Genomic DNA, 24241 nt, shown 5'->3' on the forward strand with positions numbered 1-24241 from the left:
GAGCTTAGAAATCCATTTCTCAAGAATTGTGAAATGTCATACCACTAAAAAAACCCCAGACGACCAATAACAGGAGAAATTTATTTAAATACATTTAGTTTCAGTAAAGAAGAATTTACTTTGTAGTTAGTTTCCAAAAGGAAGTCAAATAATGCAGAGAAGCAAAGATAACAGGTAAAGTAACAACAAAGTTAAGAAGCAACTCAAAATTAGCAATTAAAGATGAAGTCTTTAATCCCAACACTACTATTCAAATGTAGAAAAACAATGCTATATGGTGACTCATCCTAGTGTTGAATATGTTCAAGATCCTGAATTCCATCTCTCAGAATTGGGTGAAAATAAACCCAAAATCCCTCTAAAAAAACTCCAACCCTCATTTTACTCCTTATCATCTTTGCCAAAGTGCCTGTAAATATACTCAGCTTCCTACCACAGTCAAGGTCCCTCCATAAGTCAGTGAAAGAACTAGGTGCTTATGGACAGCAGATTTTAATTTGCAGAGTTCCAACCCAGGAGCCTTTACTGGAATGCTACGCATGCCTGAACTAACCTTTCCTTCCCCTCCTCTGCATTTGAGCCAGCATTCCTATCCACAGCAGCAGAATTACCTCAACCGTGATACGAGTTTTATTTCATAGAGGAAAAAGTTACCTTGAATCTGTGACACTCGGAGTCAATGTCTGTCACTTGCTAAGAATCCTGTAGATAACAACTTTTGATATCTAATCATTAGTTCAGTAGTCCAGTTGATGAGGCATCAGCTTAGAATAAAAGCACCACAGGGAATCAAAAATCCTTTTCAACTTCCAAACTTTTGGGAATTATAAAGATAGCAATGTTTTATTCTCTAAGTCACATCACCACCATCGCTACAAATAATGTCTGTAACTGGGTAAACACCTTGTTTCATTCTAGAAGCCGAGTTCTGCCCATCAGCACTTTAGAAGAGCCCTAGCAGCTACCCCATTTCTCCTCTTTCCCATTTACAAGGACTGCCTGGATTAACATAAGATTAGTTCAGTTGGTCAGAGCATGGTGCTAATAATCCCGAGCTTGCGGGTTCGATCCCTATATGGGCCATTCACTTAAGAGTTGGACTCAATGATTCTTGTGGATCCCTTCCAACTTGGAATATTCTCTGACTCTGACATAACCACTCCCATTCGAGCTGCTCAAATGGCCACTGAAGTGGCAGGTGTTCCAGTTCTTCAGGGGTGGCTGATGAGGTGTGGCTCATCTGAGAAAAAGGGAGGGATAAGTGCACATCATAGGCTACTAACATTCCCTGAATGTTGCAGGTAACATGAGGTAAAACAGTATTTCAAGGAAGCCTAGTACAGACAGGCAAGGCATTTTTAAAATTCACAGCCAGGGAAATTTAGACCTTCAGATTAAAAAAGAAAAATTTCTTTTGAAAGGAAAGGTAGTGGCAGATGTAAGACTATACTGGAAAAAAATTGCAAGACAAAAAGAAAAGCTATCAACAGAGCTATTTGTTCTTTGGAAACTTTATATTTTCTCAGAAACTACTAATTACTTCAGATAGCACAGAGTACACAACAAATAATTTCCATCGGTCCAGGTTAAAAGCTGTTCTTAAACACATGTGGAGATGTCAATCCAGGATTTGTAATAAGACCTATCCTAGTACATGTTATCTAACAGAATTTTAAAGTAAAGGCTTTTTAATTATTCATTTTTCATCTTACAGTCTGGAACATGTTTACAACAGACAAAGATTACGTGGAAGAAGTTAAGCAACAGATTCAGAACTGAAAATAAACATATAGGTGAAGAAAATTGATTTTTCTAAGATGAAAATGTTATATTTAAGCATGACTGAATTCAGCATGCTTATTGTAAAAATATATAATATTTAATCTGTGAGACAGTATATTTATTCAGCTCTAAAACCAAGCAAGTATGGACTACAAACCTCTCAAGGCAAGACAAATTAACTATCCCTATGCTGGTTTCTCAAGGTTAGTGAAAGATGAAACTATAAAAATGCTTCATTTGCATTAGCAAGTGTATGATCACTTCACAATAACTTCTGATAGATTTATTTGGTACCTATATACAGGTACCTAGTAAGAATACTCTCTAGGGCACAAAACAAAATGCCCTTGTACATTCCTCGTGGTATCCAGCAACCAACCTCAGAGCACAGCTTTCGGTCTGCATCTGCCACATGGATGTTCTGAGCACACTAATGCTTCTTAAATGCCACCAGCAACTGAACTGTGCTTAGTATCAGTCAACATAGGGATAAGAGCCTGTACCAAAGAAAGAAACAGGTCGTCCAAAACTATCAGCTCCAACTAATGCATTACAAAGTTGGTATTATATCTCTTCCCTCTTCTCACCTTCCAAGAAGGGTCAGGGATTCTTCTTTTCTTTCCTTTCAGTCTGAATCCCATACAATAACTGAAAGGCTCCTTGTACAACTGAGGCCGTTCTGCTATATGTGCTCTAATGAAGGAACAAGTGATACTAAAAGGGCTCTAAAAACTCCATTATTTTCTATTATTTCAGCTACTAGTTACTTCTGTAGATGCACATATTGCATAACACATGAAACAGTCAGTTTTGTTATTTCAGGGTAGTTAAAATGCACTATTATTAAGTTGTTCTAAAATTAATTATAATTTTAACCAGGGAATTTCTTCATTAACAAGAACTGCTGGAAGTCTGTTAACATCAAATCTTTGACTGGAAAATTTGCAGGAGCAGTTTGTTAATCTCTTTACACAACAACTCCATTTCAATGGTTAATTTAACATTAGAAAGTAATCTACATCTATGGCTTTAAGTTAAAACCTTACTGTACAGGTACAGTAAGCTAAAGTGACAAAAGAGACTGGTTTGGTCAGTGAAAATTTTCCCTGCAACTTCCTGAGAAATAGCACCAACAATAAAATCCTTGGAATTAAGGAAAGCAGGTGTATAAGCTTGTAAATAACTCATCAAGCAGATGTATGTTGCAGTGTCAGGACTGAAGGGAGCATTAACCTTTGCAATAAGCATATACGAAATCCAGAATCTATAACTGTATTGTGAAGTTGCCACTGCAGTTTAGGTTTTATGTAACAGATGGGAAGTGAGGATTCCTTGAAAACTTCTTGATTGTACTAACATAAAAATAAAATAAAAAAAAAACTTATGTAAGATTTGTCTATAAGACAATTCAAGAGAACTCTTAATACATAACCAGTTTTCATTCCCAACATATAGAACTGTAAGGACTGTCCACAGCCATCCAACACTTACTTGCCTTGACTTTTACAGTGGAGGAAGTGGAAGTTTATACCTCACTGGGGGTCACTGTTTGAAGGGCAAACTTCTGATTTTGTTTTGCAGCTTTCCAGATCCTTTTCCAATAATTTTTTTCAGCAGTTGTTTATAATAATAATATTATGAAATCAATATTATAATTACAATACAGTAATATAGTTGATAGTATACCCTAGAGAACATCGATGAATCTTATTCCAAACAGAGAAATTCATTCTTCATGCTAGATAGTCTTCTTACATCTACCAACTGATGAGTTGCACTCAGCAGTTAACTTTGTTATAAGCAAAAATAAAGACATTAGGAATTTTAAAAGGGTGCCCTTTTCCTTCTCTCTCCACTGAAAGAAAGAGCTGATGCTAGGATACAGTCATTCAACTACAGGATGTATTTCTGAAATAACAAGGAAGGGGGAGCTTGTTCCCAGATATTTTAAGAATGTATGCTCAGTAATGTCTAGATGTGACATTTGCATGTAGTGACTGCCAACTAGAAATACTGAGCCCCACCAAGGGGTTGAATATATCAATTCAAATGCAAGTGAGTGAAACCTCACTTAAAAAGGACTTGCTGAAAAAGGGAGCAAGGTAAATATGTTTATAAATGTAATATTTTTTAGACAGTTTAGAGATTAGGACACAAGGTCATTGAGTCATCATAGAATGGGTTGGATTGGAAGGGACATCCAGTTCCAACCGCACCCCTCCTCCTCCCTACGCTCTGGGCAGGGAATGTCACCCACTAGACCAGGTTACTCAGGGCTCCATTCAACCCGGCCTTGAACACTTCCAAGGATGGGGCATCCACAAGTTCTCTGGGTAACACCTGTGCCAGTGCCTCACCACTCTCACAGTAAAGAATTTTTTCCTAATGTCTTCTTTTAGTTTAAAACTGTTCCCCCTTGTCTATCACTATCAGGGTTGAACTGATTCAGTATTTGCATTTTTTTGACATGACTACAGAATAAGATAACCTCATTCAGAAATGCTGATGCTTTCTAATATCTGACAGACAACAACATTTGTTCTGCCTGTTTCTCTGGAAAAAAAACCCAACAAACCAACACCCAAACATTTAAAACAGAATTACGGAGTTTGCAGTCAGCTCTTGCTGTAGTATTTGACATGCACTTCCACAAGGATGTCCATATTAAAGAAAAGTCAATGGATTGCATACAACATGGTCAAAACAGGACACCCAAAAATTATACCTCACATTTATACCCCAACTTCACTTTAGGTTTTTACTAAGTCATGCACCATAATCCCATAAAAAAATGGCATTACATACCAAAAATACTTCAAAGAGATTTTTATCTTTTCTTATATATTTCACTTTACACTAAACTTACCTAGGTGAAACACAGTGCATAATAAACTAAGAGGATTTTCTGCAGAGGTATGCCATTCAGCCTTTCAAACCCCAGCATACCTGCAACCACCCATGTACATGCTCATCAACTACCCAACAACAAAACCAGATACTGCATAAGGTTCCCTAATACACAACAAAAAATGGAAGCTAACATGTTACCCAAAGGGTAACACTTTTATTACCTTCATTAAGTTCTTTAGAACTCAAGGTGTCCTCCAGCCTATCAAAGCTAAGTAGTAATTATGAATGTAACAAAATGTTATGAGTAAGCAGGTTCAAAAGGAATACCTAACCCGCCTTCCCACCTCTCTGACCTTTTATAGCCAACAATTTAAGTCTGACCAATAAAATCACAGGAATTTACTAATTGACTGATTTACTAATTTACTAATTTAGTAATAACTTACTAATTGATTGCACAGTGAAACTCAGCATTTCCCTCTTGATAAGCAATTATCAGTAGTTTTATGGAATTTAAGTCTTAAAAGCACCAGGTAAAAGACTTATGCTACTATTGTCTAGAAAGGGGTTCAGTCTCATTTGAAAGAGAGACATTGATTCTGAAAGACCTGTTCTAACACCTCAAATATTTTGGCATGTTAAAGTGCCTTCAGAAATCTGCTTCAGGATAGGTAAAGTAAGGTTACTACCAGAACTTTCCCCAGAAAAAGCCCTCTTTCCAGCCAAACTAATGAGATTTACTAGTGCAAGATTCTACTGACTGTACCACTTTCCATTCAGCTTCATATGCTTAACAGTACTTTTTCCTCTGTGAAAGACGACTCTTGGACAACTTAAAACTTTCAAAATTTGTGTTTGTTTTTTTCCCCCCTCAAGTTCTATTACTCTAAAATCTAGTTACTGTGCTTGAAACCAACTTGAAAACAGTAAATTAATCTGAAAGCTTAATAATGAAGTTTTACAGCATGGTATAAGGTAAACTACACCACAGCACCCCTGCATCTTCCCCCATGCCCACACTAGCTTAACTAGAGAGTAAACTCTCTAGTCTACCATTCCATGTGTCACTAGTGATAGTGAAGCAATATGATGAATTGCCTCAAGTCACCACAACAGCTAAAAAAACAAAGTGAATCCCCTACCACCCTACATTTGTCTTCATTCAACCTCACACAGTTGATGCCATTTAGAAGCAACATGGTTCTGATGCTAACATAAGGAAGGTTAGAGGAGTACTGTGGTAGTATTGTTTAAAATCATCTTAAATTAGGCTTAAAACCATGCTGAGATTGTAACTGATTTTGCCTAACTTAGTCAGAAATGTAAGACATATGTGAATGATCAAACTCAGAGACACCTACAGAGAATTAACCTATGCTAAAACCAGTCATCAGGGTATATTTGTAAAAGTCTTTCCTCTGGCAACAAATGTTTTACTGCCAGTTGCTTCCTTCTATCCTGGTCTTCAGCTTGCTATCCTTCAGTCACTGTCTGGCAGCTGTTTTTGGATGTGTTATATAGAGACTAATTTAATGCTCCTCTTTCCTTTCACAGTAAGAGATAAACATCTATTAATTTTAACCCTGATGCAGTTTTTGTCTAGTTTACTTTTACTGTTAGCCTTAGCTCAGACAATTTTTCTCATCTAGTTTGGTCTTGGTTACTTAATATTTGGGCTACAATAAGGGGAAGGAAATGCAAAAATTAATACACTTTTCTATAAACTTCTAGCAATATACCATTAGAAGACAAAGAAGTACTTCAAACTACACTGTTTCTGATTTTATACATACTTGTCACCTGAATTAATGCAAGGGAGCAGGGTTCAGAAACTCTCCCAAAGCAGTCTGTGTTCCAGTTAGCAAATCTGTGTTCACCTTCAAATTCTGACAAGATAAATATGTTGGGAGTCTCCTTCCTGCATGCCAGGTTGGGCACTCATCTCGGTTTTACACAAACTGACTATCATTCTCATCTTATTTATGCATGTTCTTGGCCACTTACTGTCAAGTCTATTTCTGTACAAAAGTATATGGTGATCTGGTTTTGTGATTCACTGCAAATGATAACCCTCAATGTTAAACTAACTTTAATCCAGAGATAGAGCTGTCCCTTTTTGGTATAACTGACATGTTACAACAAGTAGCAATTCCACAAGCAAATCAAAAGAGATTCAGTGAGGTTTAGAGCAGCCAGGAGTAACATGAAGAAGGATCCTGGGTAACAGTAAAAATGAAGACTAAGGAATGCAGAAGGAAGGAGGATTATGGTGTAGTTAAAACTAGAGTTCCATGGTCCAAAAATATATATACAATTTTTAATGTGCTATGAGAAAAATATTTGCAATATTCAATATCTTAATTTGCATACAGTATATATCAAAGAAGATATAACCATTTTTATATTTGGGTTGACTATATGCCAAGGTTATTGTGTTCAGAAGTTCATAGTGCAGACACTGTTACTGGAAGCTGAGATAAAACAAACAGCAAATCAAATCAATCCGTTCCCTCTGCTGTCCACTGACAATCTGATTGAAGTAAAACCCTTTCTGTTCTGGCAAATGGTGGCCAAACTACAAACAGAAAGCTCATAAGAGTTAGTAGATTTGGACACTCCTTGGTTTTTGTTTGTTTGTTTTTAATCACTCAGGATCTAATTCTACTGTACCTCTGGTGCAGTGACTCACTACTGTGGTCCAAACATCAACAGCAGAATATCAATCCTTCTACAGTATCCCTGGCTACAAAATGACAGGGATAAGACTGCACATTCATTTTACAATTCAATGTTGGAAAGTTCAGCTTATTAACAAACTAGAATTGAGTTTTGTCATTGAAATACTGTTTGTATGGTAACTTCAGATTTTGAGGTTAAAAAAAAGGGGTTGTTAGCTGTTTGCTACCCAAAGCTAATTTCTCCCCTTATTTTAAGTCTAAAGACAGCAGCATAAGTAGTAGTTCAGCTAGTTACTCTTAATTATTTAACCAAGACAAATTGAAACAGCCAAAATGAGCCTCAATAAAAAGCTACTGAAGCCTCAGAGCATGCAAAACTTTGAACCATCTACACAAACCTATTTGGGAAAGTGTTGTAGGAGGAGACAGTAGGTAGTGGCATCCAGGAAAAGCTGCTACCTGAAACTACCATCCGGGGTATTGAATTTAAAACCACATTCAACTAAAAGCATGTGTGAACGGCCACCACAGGCAAGTCATATCACATGCACACATGCAAAAGCAGCATAAAATAAACAAGCAAACCCTGGGAAACTTTCAAATGGTCAAAACCTGATTTTCACTAGTTCAGTGAAGACTGAACTCTTCATCTAAGGTAAAATGGCATTTTTCTGCACGATACCTAACTATTATAGCACACACTTCTCAATCTTCTCCCTTCCAGTAATATATATGCTGCACTAACAGATCTCTCACCCAAATTCTTCTACAAGTCTGATTTTGGAAACACTGGGATTCTCCTGATTATGAGTTTGGTGTAGCTGACATAAACAAATTATGCAGTCCTACTGGGAGCTGGAGAATGCAATTGCAAAAGCATTATTGCCACAGAAAGACCTCTTAACATGGCTTCACAGGTTTGGGGTTTTTTTTGTACAGTCACATAGAGCTTCAATATCAAAAGTTATGCGGTAAGAAGAGTTTACTGATTTATTCAGAAAAGACCTGGCGTTGGGACAAAATGGATGAAGGTAGTTACCTCCCTCCCCTCAAAGCTATGAACACAAGACCCTTCCATATTACATGCACATCCATCAGTAACTTGCTTTTATTTGCTGACAAAACTTTTATCAAAGGCTTTAGAGTTAGGACCCTCTAAGAGTTTGCTGTGCTTGACCAGTGAAAATATTTTTTATCTCCTCCAAATGCCCTACTAAAAGTAGGAAAAAAGTACAGATTATGAAGTGGAAAAAGCAAGATTCTTCAGAAAAATCTACCCCGTGAAATGCAATGTCTCTTACATTTTGTGATAAGACAGAAGTAGTGAAAAAATATTAGTCACTATATGACTACAAATGCCTGTCAAACAGTCTCCAGTTTATGAATTATGTTAAATTAAGTACACCCCAGTCACTAATATCCAGTTTGCCATATATCTGCAGCTTTCTCAGAAAATACTCCTACTCGGGGAATACCCTGATCATAGGTCAAATCAGTTCTTCTGTCCAGTATATTCTGTTACCCCAACTGTTCTCAGCAGACAAGCTGGTAAGATCCTCCTAGTACGTGATCATTTTGATTGAACACAGCCAAGGGATCGACAGTTAGTTACACCTGAGACAATTCTAACATCTATCTACAGAAAAAAGCCCTTGTCAGGACAGGACATCAGTTCAACATCAAAAGTAACAAGTACAGCTTAGACAGACATCCACTTAAACTCTGCAATAGCTTTTTATCCTTCCATGTTTACAACAAAACAAGTTTCAATCACTCGATGCAATTGACTTCAAGAAAAATGCTCTCAAAGAAGAAAAATATCACCAAGTTTAGCCTTGCTACTGAGCTGCAAAGTCAACAGTTGGAGCAAGTATTCTGTCAACTGCTTGCCTGGTGGTGGCCTGAAAAATTCTGATCTGGACAATTACAAAAATAATCTCATATCCCTCTTGCCCTGTAAAATCAAAGGACATTTTGTATGAATATGGGCCAAACTGTTTCAGGTTTTCTAGCATCAACAGTTACAGAACATCTAGCATTAGTAGCATTAGTGATTACAGAGGCATGAGAAGTATGGAGAAGTATGGAGAAAAGGATAGCAGATCTTTTATTCCAAGAAGAATAAATACATCAGAACTCTTCAGTGCTGAATTGCTGGGTCACAAAACTCGGCTGCTGAGGGAACTGACATCTAAACTCTTAAAACAGGCATACAAATAAGCTGAAACAAACTTGCACCATATTGGCTTCTCTATGGAAACAGTACACATTTGCTGTAATAATAATTTAATTACAGCAATACATTTTAAGTTTGAACCAGGAGCCTCCATTGCAGAAATAGTAAAAATCTACCAGTTTGCTTACAGCTTCCTTTAAGAGGCTAAAGCTTAAAACATGGAAATCCACTAGTTTTCCATTTATGGAAAGCCTCATCTTGACTAACAAGTCTCAGCAAGCAGCTTATATATTTTCATTCTGTCTGGCATCAAGCTCTGGAGAACTGGCATTGTATCAGCAAGCTAGCATCAAGTATAACTATTAGCTACAGTTGGAATGAGATTTGTATTCCATCTCTGGCCCTCCCAGCAAACATTTGGGTTGTGTTCTTTAACAAAGCATTTGTGTGCCTGATGTAAAGGTATTACGTAAAAATGAGTATCAGGTCCTCCCTCTGGGGTGTTAAAAGGTCTACAAACGATGTTAAATTGGAAAACTGATGTTAACAGGAAAGCTGTGCTGCCAGAAGCCTCTAATTGTTACACAACATACTTCTGAGACTACAACTGTAAAACCAACTGTCTCAATTAAATTTTTGAAATTATTTTTTCCTCAGAAATGAGAATGTTGTCTTCATGACTAAAAGAATAACTGGGTGCTCTACATCACAACCACATATCAGCTCAGCACACATTAGCACCTACAGACTCTGTGTTTGTTGCTGTCTTGAACATGCCACCAGCATTTATGTAGCATTTTGGTAACAAGTGAGTGTAAAAGTGATCAAGAGGCACCAGTTTCTAAAGCTACTTCACTCAGAAGGAAAGCCAATCTCGTGAGGCACTGCAGAAGCTGAAGAAATAGTTCTCATACAGCTGACATAAACAGCATGTATAAGCAACATTTAGTATCATTAACAGGTGGTCATGAAACTAGTAGTCCTCCATTTCCACACTGAGGTGTGACACATACAACTACACCAAGGAATCACCAAGTACCAACAGCAGATAAAGTTATGATGCATTAAAAGTATCAGAAAACATGCCAGCACTCAGGTCTGGCACTGATATTGAAAGGATTAATTCAAAATTTAGGCCAGCTTTTTTTTACTCCTCCGTTTTTTTAATCATTACATTCAGCACAAATTTATTTGACTTTAAAAAAAGACTGGTTTTAAAGTTAGAACTCAACTGTTTTGTAAGGTGATGTGGCCCCTAAGCAGCAAAATAATACCTATTTTCCTAGTTTAGGTAACACTGAGTTACATGGGTATAAGCATGTCACCATATAAAGATGCATTATATTCTGTCATAATTTTATTTCAAACTTCAGATATATTTTCCTCACATAGCTGGGATAATAGTGCTGCTTATATTCCAACTCAGACAGGTAGGAATGTTACCAGCCAAAACAAGCTGCTCAGCTATCAGCAGGTAATAAGCCTTTCAGTTCACATCTTTCAGTTGGCCAGTACATTTGACGTGGTGATAGTTTCTTCTCCTTCCAAAGTTTCAGATAAATTGATGAGCAAGATGGACACAGTGGCTCTTGAAATGCTGCATTTCCAGTTCAATATGTCCTGTAGGTGTTAAGTACCTAAGAAAGGTTTTGGTCCTAGAACCAATGTCAGGAGTAGATGGACTGAAGTTCTACTTTTATGCTGAGTTACCTACTAAAAAATTCAGTTCCCCGAAGTAATAGAGAACAGTTCAACAGTTGTGTATTGTTTTATCTTCCTTTTGAGAAACAGATCTTTCCAGAAAGCCCTACTTTGCTCAGTTTTATAAATTTTCACTAATAAATGAAAACTGAAGAACAGCCTATTCCACCACTTTCCAGAATAACCCACCTCACTACTGGTCGTCTGTTTAAAGATTTTCAAGAAACTTGATGTGCTATGCTCTAATGACCACCTCTTCTAAACCAGATGGGATTACCTACACAGATTACTTACTTACATGGCCCTATGTGAAAAGCCACTGCCTTAGAATTCCTGGAACTTGTGGAAGACCCAGTCACTTCAACCCAGCTCAGAGCAGATGTTGAGCCACATGTTATCTCACCCTCCACCACCATTACTAATTTTTTATTTTAGGATACTAGTTTAGGATTATGTAGCTGATAATCAGCTGTTCCTTAAAATGCACCCAACCTATAAGGTCAAGTTGAAATTAACATTAGCATAAAATGTCATGTAAAGAATGCCCAGCTTCTGTATCAAAAATTACTAGCACCCATACTTAGTTTTTGAAGGTACTTCCAAAAAAGTCTCCTTAAAATCATGAAGTTGAAGCAAAGCATCATTTAAAAAAGGAACCTTGGATAAAATATATCAAACTAAGCCATGACTGACCTCATATTCTAGTTTTATTCTTCTATTAATTCTGTTTTGCTCAAAGAATTTTGTAATCCAATTAAGGTAGTTTATCATACATTATTCTACATTTACCATTTACCCGGCAAGTGCAAGTCTGGTTAAAAATCAAAAATATTTGCTCATTGTCTGCACTGTAAGTTTATAGCCAGCAGCATGCTAAAACAGAAAAAACCCTACAGATTAGACAAGCTGTTTTTGAAAGCAGATAGTTGCTTGTAGGTATGAATTACCATACTACACTGAGATGTTTTCTAGGTCAACATAAAAAAGCCCTGTAAAAGTACAAGTGATCCAACTATCATTCGATGAAAGACGGATCAAGTTAAGAGGCACCACACAAGGTAATGATGTGTTTGTTCACAACAGGGTGCCATGATTAGACTAAACTTGCCTTCTGCTCTGAGGTACCTAAATATTAACTGCTACCACAATTTTTGAGTAATTAAGAAAGCTTTTTCTTTTCACGCTGTCTCTAGTCAACAAGATCCTTTCTCTGTCTCCACTACAGCACAAAAGATACAAGACAAAAATCCTTTCATTCACATGTTTATGCTGAATGGTATAAACCAGCACAGTCAACACTTGCATTCTGCTTTGCACAAAGGAATAAACATTGTTTATAAAGGTCAGATTAAAAAAAAAAAAAATAATAATATAGAAGTCAGAAGGCTAACACATTCTTAGGGTCATAGTGCTCTATGTCCCTCTCTTGAAGGTCAGCTGAAAGGGACACTAGTGCACTGAATTCAAAATTAAGTAGCAGGCTATATTTAGAATGATTTAAGGCAAAAATAAGATAATGTAATTTTTATTATACTGATAAACTTCCCTTAATGATAAAAGGGGGAAAAAAAAAGTCACACATGCCATCGCTGATATACCTTCAGTATATGAGTTAGAAGCGAGGGTGAGGTAAGGACAAAGTGAATGCTTTCACATACCACCAAATGCCTTAAAGTGTGTTTGAGGAAATACCAAATTTCAATTTCTCAAAAAAAAGCTGCACACTTTTTCTCACTCCAAAAAGGTAATCTCTTTGAATAGTTACTCTATAAGTAGTTTTCCTTCTAATTTTACATACTTCTATTCTCAATAATGAGCTCATTTTAAAATGGTCGATTTAACTGACTGTTGCAAAACAGCAGAGGCATGTGTGAACCATGTAGCAACAACTGATCTCATCCAAATAGAAAGTCCAGAATAAACATAATCTGAAGGAATTCGGGATCATCATGTAAGTATGAAAGCACCTTTTAGCATATTATGTTTACTTTACTAAAGTTACAGCCTAGTTCAGTGTATTTTATATTCACAGTTCCAGTAAAAGGTAAATTAAATCCCCTGAGGAAATGCATGCCGATCATGATTATGCAGATCAAGGAAAACAGTCTTTAAAAGTCTAATAGAAACAAATGCACCAACTTTCCACTACTATCCCTCTGTGCAAACATCGTACTTTAGCTGTGATATGTGCTTCAGCAAACTCTCATTTTTTGTTTGCAGAAAACTACCTGCACAGTCTTCTGAAACACAGAAGAAATCAACATATAAGGAACAGACTATCAAAATCCTTCTTTTAGGATTACTTTAGCAAGAACTTCCACATATTTCTGCCAGTTTGTGTGGCTGTGAAGGTAAAACTGACAACAATAACTTAATTGTATAAGAACAGAAAGACAAACCTGGACCTGCTGAAAAGCTTTCAGTCTCTTCTTGAATCTAGAAGGTAAAACAAAATCACATCCTCGAGCTAGCAATGCCAACTCCTTTCTTAGATCAGGATCTTGCCGTAAAGAAATCTCCTTTATCCTCATGCTTTCGGATTTCATGTAATGTCTCTGTCTGCCAGTCCAGGCACTTGAGTCCCAGTAAATAGCAGAGCTGTTGTATTATCACACAGTGCCACTTAAAGCAGCAGCTGCGCCCGAGTTCTCTGATATTATAAGAGTCAGCTCAACTTCACCCGCTCCATACATTAAAGGGAACTTGGCTGGAATCGCAAAAACAGATTGGAAAGTCACTTTGGGGGCCTGCCCTTTCGTCCATGCATTCCAAAGTCTAAATGGGACAGTATGAAAAAAAAAAAACCTGTTTGGAGGAGCATCTATAAAAGCAGCTTCCAATTTTAAAAAAAGCAATCCCTACAGGAATGCAGAGAGGCCAGTCGTGGTTATTTTGTAGCTTCCTCCTCCTCCCATCCCCCTCAGCTTTCCCTTCTGTCACAAAACACTCACTCTCTAGCTTCAATGAAGTACTTCACCAAAGGATAAGGCTTATTACACAGCAATTAAATTCCTTTTAAACTCTTTCATCCTTTAGCTGGAACCCTATTACACTGGCAAAACGCAGGCAACAACAAACAGTAGACTTTCAGAGTGGCTCACATAATCATGTAAAAAGATTCTTCTTTTACATTCATCTAGATGTAAGTTACTGCATTGAAAGAATCTAACAATTTAAATGCTAAGACAGAAAGCAGTAGCAAAAAAGAGGCAAATGTTACTACACTGAAATGCTGCTTTAAATAATTTTTTACCAAAAGGCTACATTAGAAATACCAATGATGTCAGAAAATTTGAAAAAAGCTGACAGGATACTTTTTTTTTGTTTGCTTAAATAGATAGGAGCTTTATAAACATTAACATCCACATACTAGATTGCACACCTGTCACGTTTTAGTAGCACTAAAGTTAGAGTCAGCTACCACCCTACTCTATTTTCAGTGTATTGAATCTCAAATACATTTTATGGGGGTGATGAGGCCAAGTTTTAGTCCACATCAATATTCTGCATGGAAAGAGAAATCTGATAAGCTTTTGTGGAAATTGAAGTGACCTTCCGTCCTTCCTTCTTTACAGTTTTAGGTACATTAACCAATAACTGGTGAAGTTTTCATGTTTTATATGGGTATACCTTTATCACAGCAGTCTTTAGGAAATGTTCCTATTTTGATGATTTTTTTTTTTCCAAATATCACCATTGCAGTTATGGGTATGGCAATTCTTACCATTCCAGTTCAAGCTGTGAACACTCTCAGCACCCCAAAATTCTCTTAAGATAATGGTATGATGCCTACCTTGTCATGCCCAAGTTCAGTTACTAACAACATAAAAAGAAAGATCTGGCCAATCTTAGTCTGTTTTCATTCTTCATGCTTTAAATAAAGCCATTTTCTTGATTACACAAACATGTAAACAGCTCAAGAAACACTAAAATAACTCTTTCAACACTACGTTTGAGATTTTTCTTACTGGATGGCACTGTTTTACTCCCATATAATCATAGCCATTCTGTCATGTAACAGTACATTAAAACCCCACAGCAAATATCCTTGTATGATTAAGAAAAGGAAACTACGAAAAAGTGATAGTGAAACATGATTTGTCTTAATTGGATCCTTTTTTAGTTTATCATACACTGTTACAAAGTAATGATGATAAAACACCTGTTTTCTCGGTTTTAATTTAGTACCCAGTCCCCTCCCTCAGCTTTTTTATTGCAACTCATTATGAAGATATTTATTTCTTTCGGAAGCGGGAGAACAAGAAAGGAATTGACAAGGCAAGAGTCAGACGCTGTGGTTGGCATGACCAGACTATCAAACTGCATTGAGCAAAACTGGCTGTCACTCACTGTCTTTTAGGAAGACTAAATCAACTAACCTGGGATAAACCTTGGCCACAGTGAAGCCAGCAGGGAACTGGGCATGCAGCAGACAACAGCAGCGTGCCTGGAACTTGAGATGAAGGACTGAGGTGTTAGAGTAGGAGAGGAATCCTACTCTGGCAACAGATACACAGACCAAAATATTTGTGGAAGGTCAGAAAGGTTGTATTGCAAGGCAGATTGTTTTTCAGGTTAGGCAAAATAGGCCATACTTGAGGTAAGGAAAGGTGTTTTCTCACCTAAATTGCTTTCTATTTTCATCCCTTTTCACCAGGTGATGCACTTCTATTTGCTACTACATTCACAGTCTTGTTTGCTGTGGCTGTATTAAGTCATTAAGATGACAGACTGTCACATGGAGAGCCAACCTAAAAGACTGGAGCTGCAGTCCAAACATTAGAAGTCCTGAACCTGCAGTCCTGAACCTGCTGAAGGAGCCTCAGTAAGAAATAATTGTTCTGAACACGATACTGGAAAGAGTTGTATATTTCCCTCCTTTATTCAAGTGGAACTCAAGGGTCCATCACATAACAGGCAAACCACATTCAGTATTTTGAATATTCTGTATTGCTTTGTAATAATATTACTTCACTGCTCAAGGTAGATGTTAAGTCAATCCCATTGTTAGCCTAATACTGTTTTAGCACTATGTTTTCAAACCTAGTGGTCATTACAAACTTTGATGCAGCACAGTTGTCAAAAGTTCCCAGGTTGCAACACATGAAGAAGCTACATGCAATCGAGTATCCTTAAGCACACTGGCAGCTACTAATCACCTCCTGTTCACCAGCTGAAGGTAAAGCTGAAGTTTGTATTGCCACATTTCAGGAGACTGAGTATTTGTAAAGCAATATGGCCAAGAATCTTGTAAGATCTGTTTTAACCTTTTCAGTCATGAATTAGCCATAGGAAAAAGGGAAAGCCAGCTCCCATCCAGATTGAACTGGGAGTGTTCAAGTATTGTGTTACATTTATTCTAAATTTGAATTCTCTCCAGTGAAAGCCAAAGTAAGATCCTTTACTGGGTAAAGGGCTGGATGCCAGCCATGAAGCTGTTTAAGTATCCTGGCAGCTTATTATTAGCTAGATAAACAAACAGAGGGGAAGATGCATGCTCAGAGCTTCCTTCCAAAGCTAAAGATATACACTATGAATGGATCTGACTCAAGGGACTGTGGCTAAAGAGTTTACCACTTTAACAGAGATCTGAACACACACAAGAGTAACACAACGCAAACAGCACAATATTTTGGGTAATGTAGAGGAAATAGAAACTTGAAGAATACCTTAAGAAACCTCAAGCATTTGCCTACAAAAACAGAATTTCTTGTCAGAAGCATATGCCAACTGTATATTTAAAGTTTTAAGACACTACAGGGAAGTGACCTCAAGTCTTTGGAAAAAAAGCATCCCAACATTACAGGAAGCCCCCAGGAAAATAATTTAAATATGTAATAAGATGTATTCAGCCATTCAAAACCTATAGTTACTGGGGTCCAGTCTTCAACCCAGTAACATATGAACCAAAATGACAGAAAGTCTGTCATTTGGAGGCAGTTTAAATAAGGCTGAATGGCCAAACCCAATGGCAACAGCACAGAACCAAATAGAATCCCTTAGCCTGGGATGCTGCAGAAAGTAAGAGTGATTCCTAGGTCAGCTGTGGAAAGAGAACTATCTCCACAACAGTCAGCATACAGGGTTATTATGCAACTGTGTAACCCTTTCCAAAATAACTGATTAGTAAGGGGCAGAACACAGCAGTTTAAGAGAAGATAACTAAGGCAAGGTAGTACCTTTCTCAATATAGAAAAAAGATGAAAGAGTATGACTTAGTACTAAAGATATATTTCAGAGGCTTAAAGTGGAAAAAAAGCACTATTAGTAAAAACAAATAGTTCAGGAAGATATACAACAAGTTAATGAGCCAAGGATGCTTGCTAAAACACAGGTACTATGAGGCAGGAAATACAAAGAAAAATTACATAAATATAATAGAAGACAGACAAATAAAAGAAGCAATTCTTTGCTAGACTAAGGAAACAAGTAAAAAACCCCAAAACTAACCAACCAAACAAAAAAAAAACCAAACAAAAGAATCACCCAACAAAAAAAAAAACCAAACTGAAATGCTGGGTTCTTTTTTTCCTCACAAAACATTGTGACTAGACTATCACCATTATTAAATATTATCAAGAATTACTTCTAAACCAGATAGTTCCATACCTGGCCTTTTATGTACTAAAAGATCCTGGAACTAACTTCTTGCTTGCAACTTCCCATTTCTAACTGCTTTGCATGAGTAGAGAACAAAAGGACAATGCATTTGTGAGCTGAACAGAGTAACAAAGTATAACTATCCATCCCTAAATCTCCTTTGGATGAGAGTCCCAGCTTTTCAGCAGTACACTGACAAAACCCAAGGGAGATATGTCTACCATGTATAGACAACAGAAGGAATCAAAGTTTTACGCTCATAGTCAGCTACTGGCTATGCAAACTGATTGCTTTAAAATTATGGACAGTGTTTTGAGTATGACATGCAACACTGATGAACTGCTAGATGTTGACTCTGTGCAGTTAAGAAATCTGCCTTCATAGGAAGAAACGAATGTTTTTGCCTTGGAAAGAAGTTCATGGGAATCTGGGCCTAGACGCACATTGTTTTTCTTGGAGGATGCAAATGCCTCCCTCTTAGAACAGGAAGTCTTGCATGTGCACATCTTCTCTAATGATTATTCACATTTTCCAGTACTCTTGAATTAGACAGAGCAATGCCTGTAAGTGCTTTCCAGGCAGGCTGGAAGAATCCAGAGTTCTTACAAGGCAAGACAACGAATAAAAAGACAGCAGTTAGATGTCAGATGTGTAGTCACACTGGTAGGCTGGGAAGGATGGGCTGATCAGATTCTCTGCACATTACCAAAAGAATGCCACGTATGAACACCATGCCATGGGTTGTTATCAGATTGTAAGATAAGATACATGTCACCTTGCTATGATTACACAGCTTGGACTCCAAAGACATAGCATGGGCCCTTTTAGATTGCTGACTAACTTCAGCAAGCATCAACATCAGATGTTATAAAACCTGAGCCTGACAGTAAATGACTGGTTTATATACCTTTCAGAACAATTCTCTGCCATTGTCACTGGAGAGTGGAAGGCTTAGACGAAGTTTTAAAAAGCAAAGCCTTGCTGGTAAGTCTCGAGGTGCAGAAAGGACTCCCTTACTTTCTAAACTCCTTCTCAGGGAAGGGTTTAAGTGTGGCTGAATCCTACCTTAGCCTCAGACTGTGTTAACAGCTTAAATTTAAAGGAATTAGAGAGGTCTGATTAAACCACTTTGTTCCACAGGTTTTAATGTTGGCAAAACAGATATATTTATATAAATAAATAATTTATTATGACAAATTAACAAACAGGTGAACAGACGAAAGATCTTTATCAGAAGTATTTACTACACTGTGTAAAAGCTAAAAATCTACTAGTAGAGTATTATATAACAAAGTAATATAGTGCACTGTAACAAAGCAATTATGTTAAAGCAATTGTATCGAAGCTAGCAAAAGAAATAATCATTAAGTAGAGACTGATATAACTCAGCACACGAGATAGTGGGCAGAACTCTCTCTTAACCCCTGGGGAATAACCATGAAGAGGTGTTCCTGCTTCATGAGAGAAGCTCCACACTTCAGGGAAGTATGTTGAAGAATCTGCTGTATGGAAGTTGGACTGGGCTTTTATAGTTATGAAGTGATGGACTGGTAGTCACAGATTTACAAGCTCACAGACTAGCTTATCTGTCACATCTTGTTTGCAAAGAAGTACGTATATTTGAAGTCTGGTGAACTAGGACGGTCTTAGCATAATTTAACACCAAGACAGCACCCTGGTGCCAGCAGCTGAACTTGCATGATAGGTTGCATGATGGCCTGCATGATGGTTTGCATAGTATGCATTATTGGATTTTAGGTCTGTTCAGGGTAGACCATCCTGCCACAGTCATCTTAAAAAACATTATCAGTTTACATTTTATTTGTGTACAGGATAAACTGAATTTTAACAGAAACAGATTGCTGGAATAGTTCTACAGGTGGAGCCTATTTATTATTCATGATCTTCAGATGACCCTGTTCATCAGATCACGAAAACCAGGATCACCCAAATTGATGCTGCTGAGGTGGCGACTAGAGAGAAAGACATAAGTAAAAAAATCTAGTATGGATTACACAAATTAAAGTCACACCTGCTCTAATAAGATGCTGAGGTTTTATATTTTAGATGAACTGTGATGCTACAGAGACTATCCACAGAGGAAGCTACAGCCAACAATATATGCACCTGTAACTTTACCAATGTAAGCCTCTGAATAGCAGAATAGGTTGAAATGAAGAATCAGTTCAGGCTGATTCAGAATGCCACTGAGATATTCCTACAGGTGACAGCAGCTTTTACCACAGATTCTAATGATACATATTTTACAACTTTTCAAAGTCACACTGGCCGTTATGGATAATTAGTAATTTCTACATTGCTATTATTTAACTTGTGTCACCTTAATTTAGAAATGGACAGAGTAATCTCGTATAAAGAACATGAATGACAATGTTTTATAATTGTCCAGCAACTTATTTCAACTTTGCACCAGCTGTTCAGTACTTCCATAATTTTGACATTAACAGAATTTTCAATTAATCCTTTCAAAAACATCATTTCCCAAACTAGAATGATTGGTGTATGAAAGTACAACCACTACTTTAAATCCAGTATCACAGGCTAACACAACATGTAATTTAGTCCCTGAAATCACGAGACAATAATTTTGAGTCAGTGACAGCTGCAGGACAGTTTCTTGCTTATGCTTTTGCTTGAGATTTTCCGCCCCAAGGATCTTAAAGCAAAACAAACAAATTGGGAAGTTTAACACACAGACTTTGTTCTACAAGTCTGTCAGTAAATTCACAAATTGTTAATTTACCAATCAAAACCAGGATTTCTGATATTTCTATGAATTTCTATGAAGATATACTCTTGATCTAACACTACTGTGTTGTATCAGTATGATATCATTGCTGATTCAGGAAATGGAGGCGACAGAAACTATACTGATTTCTACAGTGCTAAATGAAAAGTTAAGCACTTCCAAACTTGCAAGCAAAGGACAAAGCAAAGAAAGAAGGCAGAGCAAAGAAGCAGGTCACTGTTAACCAAGTGAACTTTATCTTTCAGTATAACTAAAGGAGCAACCACTATGCAGGAAGAAAAAAGACCCAGGGAATAAGACATCTCACAGAGGTATAACACCACAAATACATTGCCAGAACAGAAACAGTACTACTGACTTTCCTCCAATCTCCACTACTTTAGGTCTTTATGTGAAGTCTAAATATTTCTTCTAGAAAATCTTTCTAAAATAATACTAAGCCTAAATTTGCCACTTGATAAATAAGCAGGTACTCAAAATTTTAAGTGGTGTTTTTAGTGCATTAAAAGCAATTAAGAGCACAAAACTAGCGATCTTTTGTTTAAAATCCGAAGTTACAACACAAGACAAAGTATCTGCTGTAAATGATGACTATTCATGAAGACTATTAGCAGATGGGAGAATAATCTAGTTCATCATTAATTGTTTTCAATAGTGCATAATTTCAAATAGTTTGTCTTATTTCTTAGTGAAGTATGCCACAAGGATGGTTATTTACAATACATCAGTGATGATCATATCTAGCAGACATGTTTATAAAATTTAGAAGATTATTTATTGTTTATCAATATAAACCTAGCTTCTAAATGGATAAAACTGCTTAGAAACTGTTCTCCTGGTTCTGCTGAATTAAAAAAACAAATCAACTCAAGCCATTTCACAAGTTCTACAAACCCTATTTTGTCAAGGTCAAATTTAACCTTCTTCACAGTGAACACATTTACAACTCTGTTGTACAGATATTTTGCAAGGATTTCCTCAGCATCCACTCATGAGGCTTTCCCCAGTATATAGATTTTTACAAATGTTGTGAAAATCTCCTTGTAGACTTCCACCTCATCTCACTTGCCTGAAATCAGCCAAAGGTACTAGTTAGATCTACACAGAACAAATATGTAAGGCTAATTCCATATGAATGAAGCTAAACAGTATGCACAAGGTTAATTAAACACATATCTCAACAGCACAAGCACCCTGCAAGTACCTGTGGTCTAGAAATATTACTTCGGTGGCTCTATAGTTTCTAGCTATTTTTTACATGGAATGGTGATTGCTATGCAAAAGGGGCACAATCTAAGATGAAGTACTGGAACACACTTTTAAAAACATTTCTTAGTTACTGGTTAGGTTTCTAGAGACCCATTTTAAGTTGTATCTGTCATTTGCAGAATACAAACTGATCTTATCTACCAAGACATTGGTACCATCTTCTTAACTTGAAGTCAAGAACACCACACTAATACAGCCCAACACAAAGGAGTTATTTACACGTTATGCCACTGTTAAAACACTAAATTTAGTAATCTTTGTTGTTGACTGCAAAAAACAGTGAGTGAGCTTAACTGGTATATCCTCGAATCAATGCAACGACTTCAATGAAACTTAGGCAACTTTAACACAGTTGTGTGTGCAAAGCCTCTAAATCTCCCAAGACTTGGCCATATGATACTACCACTAGCATTTTGTAGATTTTTCTCATAACATGGCTTGCTGAAAAATTCTGTGCAGTCATTGACTAGGTCAATCAGTGGACAAACCAGTACACTGGATGAGCTGCATTTATACTTTTGTACTGAAGGAAGTCCATATATGGTTTTGGCCTCAAGTGTATTTCTTGCTGACAGAGTAAGTGTAGGGCATATGGAAAGGTTCTCAAAAACATAAGATGGGTTCTCAAGCATCACTGAAGGAAAAAAGAGAAAGCTATCTCCTCTATATCAATACCTAATTTCCTCCCAGACTGAACATCAGTTAAAAGAACAAACTGTTTAAATGGCTGATGTAAAGCTAAAATTAAGCTTATATGTTTTGAAAGACCGGACAGAGAAGCAACTGGAATTAAGTACTGATCTTAAAAACAAACAAAAAAAGTTCAAAGCTATATAAGAATTAGTTACTCAAAAGGAGTGACTATGATTAATAAATTTCATCCAAATATTTGAATTTGTCCTGTGATAGGATTCAGGAGAACTTCAAATTTCAAGAAAGCCACACATAATTCTGAATTCTATTTTTCAGCACTAGACATGCCAAAAACTCTTAAGACTGGATGCAGCATATAGGAAAGATGAGTTTACAGTGGGACAGATACTTTCAAGCGCAACTGCCACTTGAACAGTTCACTATTTCTTCTAACAAAGCACAACAGAATTAATATAACTGCTAAGAAAAGTAACATTTCTATCCCAGGGTACAACATGCAGATAGAATAAGGAGCACTATCAAAAAGCTACAACAGCAAATAACATTAAGTTTCTTAATTATAAATAAAAAGAACAGATAGTTCTCTAATCGGTATAATGGTTCTTCTGTTCCAAGCTACTCAGTACAGCAAAGCTTAAGAAGATTAACACAACATACTACCAGCACTGCTTGTGCTGACTACTCTTATTTCACTACACTTGAAACTAATAATGATTTTATAGGAACACCTATAGCTGCACTCTTCCAGACTTTAATATGAACTTTTGGCTGCCCTTGCTTTATTGGCACCATAGAAGGAGCTTTATTGTGAACACACTAGTGCTGACATCTGTCATAGTACACTGTTATCACTGTAAAAGTACATCAGTTTGATATCAGGTTATTTACAGTCTCCCTTTAAGTCACGGGCTCGAGTTGAAAGCCAAGTCCACCACCCTCCCTCACTTAGTGATGGGACATGGCACTAGTAACACTATCTTTGCATAATATAGATTTAGGGAGCATATTTGTTAGACCACACTCAGTCCTGCACAGTGTAATCTGGTGTGCAGTGCAGTGCTAATACAGTTTACACATCCCAGGCTCAGTAGTTAGTATTGCTTCTAGTATTAAGGCATACATGGCAGCAATTCAGATGCAGACACCATATAAGACCAGACGCTGGACATGTGAAGGCCAACATCAAAGCTTAACAACTACTTGAGCAGGGTACAGGATTCAAACACTGTCATTCCTCTTATTTTTCTGGCATGTTTTATGAATATTGTTTCTCCCCATGCTAATAGAAGGTAGTCCCCAAAGACACTGCCAGCACACTTGCAGAAGACAGGCATAGCGTACCACTGGTCTGATGGATGCAGGTACAAGCCTAGTTACACTTTAACTCAAGCCCTCAGAACTATTTGTTTCAAAAAGCAACTCTTAAGTGGTGTTATACTCAAACTTCGGTCAACATTAAAAGGTTTAATTCTAGTGCCCCTTTAAACTGAAATGGATCCTAGCAGTACTATATCATTTAAACTGAGTAACTGTTAACAAAAATTTGGCGAGAATGTTATTGATGAAAAAAAGCTATGCAGTAATATATTACAACAGTAAAAAAAAAATTACAAGTTACAGAAATATGAGGCAATAAGCTTTAATTTTCACAGGATATCAAGTGTGAACATATGCTTATTGAGCAAAGGATATAAGGAAACCACTCCAAGAAGTACCTTTATATCAAAGGTTGACCCTGCAGAGAAACGGAAAATAACTTTC

The 24241-nt window shown here is 37.0% G+C and overlaps 1 protein-coding gene across 4 annotated transcripts in view; it reads right to left on the reverse strand.

Moving 5' to 3' along the window:
• Positions 1 to 24241, reverse strand: part of PPP2R3B (protein phosphatase 2 regulatory subunit B''beta) — a 47971-nt gene that overhangs the window by 17523 nt on the left and 6207 nt on the right. Inside the window, exon 1 of one of the 4 annotated variants that reach the window (XM_027643050.1) lies at positions 13587 to 13889. The exons of 2 other annotated variants lie outside the window; for them this stretch is intronic. In XM_027643050.1, coding sequence (XP_027498851.1) covers positions 13587 to 13733 — 147 coding nt within the window. In that variant the 5' untranslated portion in view covers positions 13734 to 13889. Of the gene's footprint in view, positions 1 to 13586; positions 13890 to 24241 lie in introns of those variants that run through there. One more of the 4 variants, XM_027643054.1, reaches the window with a different exon arrangement.

This window comes from Corapipo altera, unplaced genomic scaffold (assembly GCF_003945725.1).
Source record: "Corapipo altera isolate COAL_440 unplaced genomic scaffold, ASM394572v1 0, whole genome shotgun sequence".
Taxonomy (NCBI): Eukaryota; Metazoa; Chordata; class Aves; order Passeriformes; family Pipridae; genus Corapipo; species Corapipo altera.